General features: G+C 37.6%; 1 protein-coding gene across 1 annotated transcript; it reads right to left on the reverse strand.

Annotated features, from left to right (window-relative positions):
* Positions 1-6185: 6185 nt before the first annotated feature.
* LOC145819318 (uncharacterized) lies at positions 6186-9870 on the reverse strand. The gene is made up of 4 exons (XM_082913298.1): positions 8719-9870; positions 7613-8511; positions 7192-7550; positions 6186-6529 (listed from the first exon to the last, which is right to left on the reverse strand). Exons 1-4 carry the CDS (start codon positions 9868-9870, stop codon positions 6186-6188), a joined length of 2754 nt encoding a protein of 917 aa, XP_082769424.1.
* Positions 9871-11168: the final 1298 nt, after the last annotated feature.

Below are 11168 nucleotides of genomic sequence, written 5' to 3' on the forward strand. Positions count from 1 at the left end.
TAAAAGTTCAGTGAATGAGGGTCTTGGGTGGTAATGATACAATGTAAATTAGAGTTGAAAATGCAAAGGTTTTTGTTGATGGTTGGTGGGTATAAACAAAGGTTTCAGTGAATGATGGTCTTGGTTTGTAATCTAGGAATGAGTATAAAGAATCAGCTCAGAAACTTATAAACAAAAGTTAAAGCGAACATATTTAAACAACTCCCATTGAATTTGTGAGGCAGATTAACTCCCAAATTGATGACATTTTCAACTCTTAAAGTGAACATATTTAAACAAAGTAAGTGTGACATTAATGAAATTGTTTTTACCAAAAAACAAATGTCGGATGCCCAACTTAGATTCCCAAGAGTTGTGACAGTTTGGCGACTACGTTATTAAGATGCTTGACCTTTGTATTTGTCTCCTTGCTTGCCTTTTGTCCCTCCTCCTGCGCTTTCAACATCTCATTGGCTAATTGAATGCGCTCCTCTCGCTCTTTCATTAACTCGTCATGATCTTTTTGTCGCTCCTCACGAAGTGCCTCCACCTCAGCTCACATTGCCTCCATGTCCTTATCAACTACAAAAACATTTTGACTTAATTGATCATTTAGCCGTAAGCTTTTAATTTTTTGGATGAAATTACTTGAGTGCGCTAAATATTGATTTTCTTATGATAAAAAAAATGATCTTATTGTTCTGAAAAAAAACTACATTGAAACAAACCGAGCCATAATTGAAAAGGTTTCAAAGTGCCATTTGGAAACTCAGCAGCATCTCTTTTAATTGAAAAGGTTTCTATTAAACTATATATCCTAGCAACTCAGCAGTATCTCTTTTTTACTGGTCCTTGCTCAACTGCCATTTGGAAAGAAATGCTAAAGAAGATGAGATCCTATGGTGCCCAGTAAGAAGAATCACAATTATGCCGTTTATAAACTCTCACTTGCTGTAACACCCTCAAAATAAACCCATAATTCATACATTCTTGATACAAGAAATTGATAATATATTCAAGAGAATAAAGTGTACATCTATTTATCAGAGTATTTATCACCAAAGTATTACATGTTGACAATGAAAGTAAATGCCCTACGAGCTTTCAACTTTCCAAGCCAACACTTGGTTACAAAAAGAGAGTACTAACTCATACACATTAAGCCCTCGACTTGAATTTACATGTAATACACAAAAAGGTAAACAACAAAAAGGGATCTTCAGCCTCTAAGCCTCCCAAGCTATGTCCTTGGAGGTGGCATATCACCTGAACCTGAAAATGATGTCCCATATAGAGTGAGCCAATGCACAATAGAGATATACTAAACCAAGTATGAGGAATAACTAAAACAATAGCATTTGATATATGGTTGACACTTATAAACCAACTTACAACACTTTTCAATTCAACAACAAGTACATCCATTTTTCATTTCAGTTTCCTTCACTTATACAGTTTCGATTCATAATTATGGCTCAGAACCTAGCCAAACAATTCAATGAGACTATAACACATATTAAAACACTTCCATACTTCATAATTCACATGAGAACATAACTCATATTAAAACACTTCCATACTTCAACACTTCCATATTTCAAGTGATACACAGATTTGTTGTATCAGTGGAGTCCATCCCCTATCTCCTCCCAAACAGGTTTGAGAGTCCATCCCCTATCTCCTCTCAAACCATGGAGTACATCCCCTATCTCCTCCTAAACAATATACATATACAATGTATTTAAACACTTATCATATACAATGATCAATCAATACACACATTTGATGTATTATTCCAACCGTCATATTCAATGACATATTCAATGTGATTAGTTTCAATTTTCCCTAATCATCATACAATGTCTACAACAATCAAGACTATCCTCCACCGATAGCCCAAAACAGTTATCTCTAAACAGATAATAAATTTATCAACAGATAAAATATCGACATTTTCATAGGTGAGTGATTAAATTATCCAACTACCAATTTCATGAATTTCACTTCAATTTCACATTTTTCCAAATTAATTATTCAAATTAATTATTTAACATAATTAAGGCATTTTTTTCCCTTTTCTCAATATTAGCCCAAAGGCTCAATTTCATCAATTTAACAACAACAATTTCATTTTTCAATGTCTCAAACACACATAGGTTCTAACATATGAAAACTCCCCCTTCTTATAACCTCAAATCAAACCCTAATTTTCTCAAAATGATTAAGCAACACCATCTAATCAAAATGACCAAAATTTATGTTAAAACTCATAGAATAGAGTAGGTTATCCCTACCTTAATTTTCGGAGCTCAAAGGAGAAGAGAGGTGAAACTCAAAGTGCTCCAAATCCATAACTTTTCAGATTAAAGCGAAGCCCTTGCGAAGCTCTACCTTTCTTCCAAAGGGACTAGGGTAGAAGACCACTAGAACTAGATGAAACCTTAGAGAGAAGGTATATAGAGAGAAAAAGAGCAGCTGGTCTAGGGTTTGTATAAAAGAAGATGATGAAAAAGTGAAGTGTAACCTGCTGCTGCCAACTGATATATTCAAGGCTCGCTTGAGCGAAGGAGTGGTTGCTCGAGCGACCAAACATAAAGAAACCTCGCTTGAGCGTAGAAAGCCTCGCTCGAGCCAACAAATCGAAGTTTCAGGTCTGCAACCCAGAAGCATGCTTGAGTGAAGAAAAGCTCGTTCGAGTGAAGAAACCCAAAACATAGACCTCACTCGCTCGAGCGAAGGAAAGCTCGCTCAAGCGAAGAATTGCAACCTTCAGGTCCAGAACCAGACGTAGACGCAAGCTCGAATTCAAAACTTCTCGCTCGAGCCACCAGACACATACCCAACTCTCGCTCGAGCGAAGGAACCCTGGCTTGAGCGAAGGAGCTAAAACACAGAGCTCGCTCGAGCGACAAAATTCTCGCTCGAGCGAAGACACCAAAATCTGAGCAGCAACCATTTGTTTTAAAACACTCCCAACCTGATACAAACCTGCTACAAACCTGCCCAACACATCCTAAAATTCAAATATAAGGAATTAAATGACGAAAATGAAACAAACGCAACAATACTCAACTGCGGAACCTAAGTCCAGAATATTGTACATAAAGGGGAAAACCCGGGATCGCTATACTTGCAGTTGCAGTATATTACATTAGGAAAGAAAGGGTACAACAGAGTTTTTTTTTATCAGAAAATGAGGAAGATATCAAATGATGTTAGGTTCAGAATTAGTTCTTGGAGAATGGTGAAGAACAGCCAAGCTAATTGGCAGCTATGCCTTGCTTGGAACATCTCAACAAGAATTTTAAAAAGATAGTTGAAAGTTTGTTTTGTTTCTATGGCTTGGTAAGCTAGTCAGTCGGCCTCGTTGTTCATAGGTTTTTGAAGTGATAGCTTGTTTCTTTCAGATGTATTTGTGGTTTGTATTAGAGGGGTTTCATCTCATCTTGATTATGTATCCTGCTATATATCTCTGTAATTTTTTTTTATTATCTACCAAAAAAATATAGTCAAAGTATGTAAAGTGCACAATTCACAAAACCAACCTTATAGGCAGTGATCCCAAAACTACACCACTACAGTTCAAAGCAGCAATTGCACTCTCAACCTGCAAGAAAATAGAACCTAGCATAAGAACTCCATCTTTTACAGAGTATTATAGCACCAATCAATCTACAAAGAAGGCTTAAAATGATGACAAAAATATCAATGGCATATTACACGTAAAATCTAAAAACCACATTCTTCATATGAAAATAATAAAATAGCAGCCAATGACATCTCCACTAATTTAGTCATTCTCTAATTATGTAATACCAATTCATTTTAATGACACTCTGCAAGGCCCATAAACTAAGGACCAGTCCAATTCAACAACCGGATCCATACTGAAATCCCCTAGAAAAGGAACACCATGAAATGCCAGGGAGATCCATCACTAGTGGTCATGTTCCAAGAACTTAGCAGCAGCCCTGGAGATCTAGGGATTTTGTTGCGGGCCTACGAGGGAATGAAGCTGAGACCCTCTGAAATATCCTCAACTATGGTCTGCAAGGTCCAAGGGTAGTAAAAAGATGATATGTTCACGGGTAACATGGGATTCTCTCCAAAGTAGATGAAATTCTTACCTTAATGGTTGCCTTGGCAACAAGCCTAATGGCTTACGTCTGTGGTAAATCAGGCGAATCAACTATAACAGCTTCACACAGACCTTTTTCTGTTTTTGTTTTTCCCCTCCTGATAAGATCACAAAATGATACTGTTGTCGGGTAACAGTCTGACTCAAAATCTTGGCTTGGTGAGAGAAGCAAAACCACAATGTCATCATTGTGTGCTCCTGATTTAACCTACCTACACACGGAGAGAAAAACTTTGTACCACCTTTGCGACTATTGTGGCCAAATATGTCAATCCACTTGCACAACAATCTTTGATAGCTAACTGACTTTACCATTGTGAGCCAAGTATGCCCTATGAGGGCATCCTCATCATCAGGCCTATAAAAAATTATGCAGACTTCAAGGACTCAGCCAACATGCAGCAGATCAAAAGCACTATGTCACCATTGCGGGGGCAAAACCATGTTTGCATCAATCGGTGCCATGGCACCTGCCACTTCGAAAGAAATTTATGTATATCCCAAATATGTACTACTGACACATATGGTTTGAAAGCTGATGATTTCTTCAAATAGAACCCCAAAAAAATTCAATTCTATATGGTGGCCTTACCATAGCATTTGAAATGGTACACATACCAACAAATTCTATATTCATGCTCCAAAATAGCCTTCTTTATTCATTACGTCAAATAAAAACTAACCATCATTTTTTTTTTGAGACTGAGACCCAGAATAGAGGTTTCATCTCATTTTAATAGAAAAGGTTTGAAAGTGCATTGCTAGGATATGGTCCAGAATAGAGATAACTTAAAACCGACTATGTTTGTCAAAGAGGGAGAGTTGATTTCGATGTAGTTTGTTCTCCCTCCACCAAACACCCTCCCCCCCCCCCCCTCACAACAGCTCAACTAACAAGTTGAGGCTTGGATATTATTTGGGTAAAGTGAAAGTTCTTAAATACAACACAAAAACTATCTCTCTAGTTTGAGCTAAAAAGATTAAATCACAAACACATCCAATATGAAATCAACAAGTGTAACTGAAACTTCACATGTCAAAGAAGAAGAAAGATAAAACTTCAAAAGGAATTCAAGCAACTTTATAAGAAGCTCTAATGATTTTAGTAACTGAAAATCACAGCAAAAGCTAATGGCACCAGACAAACCAAAACACCACCACAATTGTACGCTACACTAAAGAAGTAACAAGAAGAAGGGCAAAAAAATATAGCACTCGCCAAAATAAATGCCTGCAAAATTCACATTAAGCTAGGCATATTTCACCCTCATCAGCCAGCAAAAAGTTGGCAGCCCATTCATATCAAGTCATGCAAATTCTCTAGGAAATACAACTAGTAAATAATGCTGTTTAAAAAACAGAAGAAGCTCTTTGTGATTCTGCTCTTAACAAACAATGCCCAAGAGTTAGACAAATAAACAAACACAAAATTCAAGCCACTCAAAGTTGCTATATCTAGGAAAAGAGAAGAGAGCAAGCATGCCTTAAATCTTTAGCATGGATGGAATTTTAAATGGTTATGGAAATAAAACAGCACTGTGGTTTCCAATGCTTTTGTAGTAGGATTAGATTTCATGTGGTTTCCTTTTTGGGATGTTGAATGGAATATGTTAGACTTCTATAAAATATTACTAAAGTGGTTTCTAGATTTTCAGATACAGACCAAAGTGGTTTCTATGTGTGATTACAGACCAAAGCGATTTCTAGATTTTCAGATACAGACCAAAGTGATTTCCAGATTTTCAGATTTTCAAATACAGACCAAAGTGATTTCCAGATTTGGACAAAAACCAAATTATTTTCATGTGTGATTACAATAGTCAATGACATATGCAGCGTTCTTATTATAACTATAGAATTTTCATAATAATAGAAGTTTGACGAGCACCAATTGTTCCAAAATAAAAATAAAAAAAAAAAACTCATTCATGATAGTGTTTTATATCACGACATATTGACATTTACAAAGATAGATCCCCCTTCATTATAATGAGTTTCCTTTGCATTTGTGCACCAATTGAACATTCACATTGCTCTAATTATGACATGAACTAAAGCATGATATACATCAAGATTGTACATCAACATCTGTATCAAAATCACTTTGTAGGTCATATTCTTCGTCTGTGTCGTCACCCTCCCTCATTAATCCATCTTCATCATCACAGATGAAGGCATCATCTGTAACACCCTTGGCTTCTACACCTCTGACAGATTGTAAAACTTCCATTGGAATAATTTCAAATTCAATATCATGTCGACGCAAAACCACATCATCATCAATAGCCATAGCAGGTACGACCTCGGTGGTTTCTTCTTGTTGGAACACATCATTAGGTTGTACGTCATCCATCTCTGGCACATCCCAAATTCCTCGATGTTGAAACTTTTCTACGACTCTCCAATTGGTACCTAATTTGGTGTCATTAACATAGAATACTTGTTCAACTTGACTTGGTAATACAAATGAGTCATCTTTGTACCATCAACTTATTACATCAACTGTTGTCAAATGTGGTTCTACACGCATAGTTCTACTACTACCGGTGTTAAACCATTCACATTGGAACAATACAATCCGACATCTGAACAAATAGTTTAGTTCCCACACTCTACACAAGTGTCCATAGAAGTGTATCAATTGGCCTTCATGCTCCCCTTCCACGACTAATCCATTATTCTGACTTTTCCGACGGTTGTCACGGTCGATAGTATGAAAACGGGCACCATTACAAATACTTCCTGAATATGTGTTCACTAAGCCACTAGGACCATTGGCTAATGACCACATATCGTCAGTTGCTTCGGGGGAAACTTGGCTCCGCAATTCATTCATCTACATGAAGAACATGTGTCATGTTACAAGCATGCACAATATTAACGTAATGTACGATTTATGGTAGGATATGAGAATACTACCTTACATGATCTTTGAACCATTTAGGGAATTCTTTCCGATATCTGTTTTCGATGTCGAACACACTGGCTCTTTGGTGTAACAAGTTCTTATGCTCCTTCAAAAATATTTACTAAGATAAAGACGAATCAATTTCCAACAAACACATTCTAAATACATTTGAAGGATTCATACTCTATGTGTTTATCCACTTCTGTGCTATTGTGTAGGACAAACCAATGAGCCATCTCGCGTTCAGCTACGGACACATCGGACGCCCTTGTCATTAGACCAAAGGGACGGATAGTTTGAGTGAAAACCGCCAACCCTGGGCCACGGTCACCCATGTCATAATTCCTTTCTGGGCGGTTAAACAATGTTTCAACACCATCCAAATACATTGAACAAAATGTTGTACATTCTTTGGAAATGTAAGCCTCGGCAATAGAACCTTCAGGATGAGCTTTGTTGGCCACAAACCCTTTTAGACGGCCAAGCAACCTAACGAGCAAGCCGATGACAATGTTATACTGCAATCTTTATATCAACAGTAAAGCGTTAATTAAAATTTGACAGTAATACGAGGGCTGAGTTAATACCTCTCAATTGGGTACATCCAGCGATATTGCATTGGGCCTCCAAGCATAGCCTCTCGAGGCAAGTGAATTGCTAAGTGGACCATGACATCAAAAAAAGCCAGCGGGAAAATCATCTCAAGCTTACAAAGTATGAGTACGATTTGTTCATCCAATTTATGCAAATCTGAACGCCTCAATGTCTTTGAACACAATTGTTTGAAGAAATTTCCCAACTCAAATAGTGTCATTCCGATTTCCTTATTAAGGTAGCCACGCATCCCAATTGGAAGAAGTCGTTGTATAAGGACATGACTGTCATGACTTTTGAGGCCAAATAATTTTCCAGCTTGAGCGGTCACGCAATTGGAGATATTTACTGCGTAGCCATCAGGGTACTTCATTGATTTCAAGAAATCACAAAAGCCTTCTCTCTCTTTCGCAGACAATGTGTACAATGCGGTAGGCTTCTTAAAGGACCCATTAGAACGCCTCTTCAAGTGTAACTCTTTACGTATTTTCAGGTCCTCCAAATCTAAGCGTGCTTTGTCCGTGTCCTTGTTCTTTCCATCAACGCTCAAAAGTGTCCCGACGACATTGTCACATATATTCTTTTCAATATGCATGACATCAAGGTTGTGTCGAAGCTTCAACGTTTTCCAATAGGGCAAGTCAAACATAATGCTTCTCTTGCTCCAATTCAAATTTTGATGTTTATTCCTTTGTCGTTTTCGATTTTGTGGGTGCTTTCCATACGGCTTGTAAGTCCCAGAATCAATTTGCTCTAGTATTTGGTCCCCCGATAAGTCCAAAGGTTTGGACCTATGCTCCGTTTGACCATTGAAGACCTTATTTGTTCGGCAAGTGTGGTTCTCAGGCAAGTGGCGACGAGCACCCATATAACCTATTTTACTTCGTAATCCCTAGGACGATGCATTATTGTTACAATTAGGGCAAGCCAAGTAACCCTTTGTACTCCACCCTGACATGTTACCGTACATAGGGAAGTCATTTATGGTCCACATTACCGCCGCATGCATTCTAAAAATTTACCCGTTCGATGCATCATATGTTTGCACACCATGCTTCCATAAATTCTTCAATTCTTCTATTAATGTTTGCAAGTAAACATCAATGTCTCTTCCAGGTGCCGAACGTCCTGGAATAAGTAATGACATCATGCAATATGGCTCTTTCATACACTTCCACGGTGGGAGATTGTAAGGCATTAAGATTACGAGCCACATGCTATATGATGTGCTCATATTTCCAAATGGATTGAAACCATCTGTTGCCAGCCCTAGCCTTACATTTCGAGAGTCATCAGAAAACGTCGAATGTTGCTTATCAAAGTCCTTCCATGCTTCACCATCTGCCGGATGCCTTAATATGTTATCATCCACACACTTCTCATTGTGCCATCTCATATCTACGGCTGTTTTTTTGGACATATACAGTCTTTTCAACCTCGGGGTCAAAGGAAAGTACCACAATACCTTGTGTGGAATCTTTTTACCACCATCATCGTTGAACTTGTATCTCCACGCATCACATGTAGGGCATTTCTCCAAATTAGCACTCTCCTTCCAAAATAGTGCACAATCATTCTTGCACGAATGAATTGTTTCATATCCCAAACCCCAGTCACGTAAGAACTTCTTAGCATCATAGAGTGTCCATGGAACTATTTGATCACATTCTGGTAGAATGTCCTTGAATACCTGCATAACCATATCGAATGACTTGTTGCTCCATTTGTTGTACACCTTCACATGAAGCATCTTAATGACAAATGATAACACAAAAAACTTTGCACACGTCGGGTAAACTTTCCGTTGTGCATCTTCGAATAACCTAGTGAACTTATGTAAATCCTCCCTCTCCAAACCAATAGGTTCCTCGTCGGTATGATCATCCATAAGACCACTCACATAAATTTCTTCCAACATAATAGGCAATTCATCCATGGGCGGATCATCGATATCTGTCATACATTCGCCACTACCTCCGCATTGGTCATTTGATACACTAGGACGAGACACGGGAAAATGTTCCCCGTGGTGCACCCAAGTGATATACGAAGATGCCATTCCTCTTCGGATCAAGTGCATCCACACAACTTGTCTGCTATATTTTGTGCCATTAATGTAGTTGACACACGGACATCTAATTTCATCATCTACGCCTACATTTACCGTAGCAAAATCAAGGAATGACTTCACCCCTTGTTGATACTCTTTACTTGTCAACCTATTATTTATCGTCATCCAACTCTTGTCCATTTTGTCACCTATAACTCACACAAAGATTAACCGAGGAACAAATGAGAACACGCATTTCAAGTTGAGAAAGATTATGTTGTTTTTCATTTACTGTTTGGCTTGTCACAGAAATCACTTTTAGGGTGGGACCAAATGACACGATTTGTACCATGCAATGCGTAATTATGGAAGTTAATTTCAGAAATGACCCGTAATTTTGGACCACTAGATAGCATAACTAGTAGAGCACTAGTACTAGTGAAACCATATGGTCAATAATAGAATGATATATCAAAAGAATCAAAACCATTTTCATGCTCTCAATAGTGTGTGTGCATGATATGATAAGCATTTTATAGTCACTGTCTCAACTATTTTGAGTTGCATAGTTAGAAGGCCAAGGAGAAGAGGTATTCAGGGATTCTTCATTCTTGCTAAGTTGAATAACTGGTCCGAGTCTTATTTGTAGTTTGCAAATAATATAATATTTTTATCTATAAATGTAAGTAATGGAAACTTTGGGAACTTAACTCATATAAATGTCTCCTATTGAGATGCATCAATTTGCTCAAGATAACCAAGGGAAACACTTCATATATGACACTGACATACCCTAATTTTTCTAAACACAATTTAAAATATTAAGGATGGTATTTGTTAAAATTAACACACAAAACAATGCGCCAAATGCAAACTCCAAAAAAAGTACTGAAATAATGGTTGATTATTGCACTCTCAAGCCAGAAGAATAAGGAATGGATCACATCATTTATCTAATTCTTATGTGAATATGGAACAGAAGAAATAAGTTAACCGACCTTGAACCTTCAATTAATCCAAAACAAAGTTAGGATAAATTACATTGAGCTCTCTAAAAATTTAAAGTACTACTCTATAGTTGCATGTTCTATGCAACCATGCCTGATGCTATTGTTCTTCTTCTTCTGTTATGAAAAGCAAAGAACCTACTTTGATGAAATGTTTCCAGATATACTCAATTTATGGACAGCTGAGACCTATAACCATAAATAAATTCAAGAACAGAGAGAGAGAGAGAGAGAGAGAGAGAGAGAGAGACCATTGATGCATTGCATCATAATCTTTGTTGAAAGAGAAAACACGGGAAGGGAAGGGAGGGTGGCAGTGGGTTCACATGGATTCACATACTGACACTATTGCCCATTGTGTCAGCAGTAGTAGGACATTGAGTTAGTGAGTTTACAGCAATTTACAAATGTCCCTTTCAAAGAAAATGACCCATTTCCAAGGAGAACACACTCAACAACACCACCACCCAGCCTACCCCATCATTTTTTTCT

The sequence above is a fragment of the Camellia sinensis genome, chromosome 2 (genome assembly GCF_055761805.1).
Source record: "Camellia sinensis isolate YWXY chromosome 2, ASM5576180v1, whole genome shotgun sequence".
In the NCBI taxonomy this organism is placed as follows: Eukaryota; Viridiplantae; Streptophyta; class Magnoliopsida; order Ericales; family Theaceae; genus Camellia; species Camellia sinensis.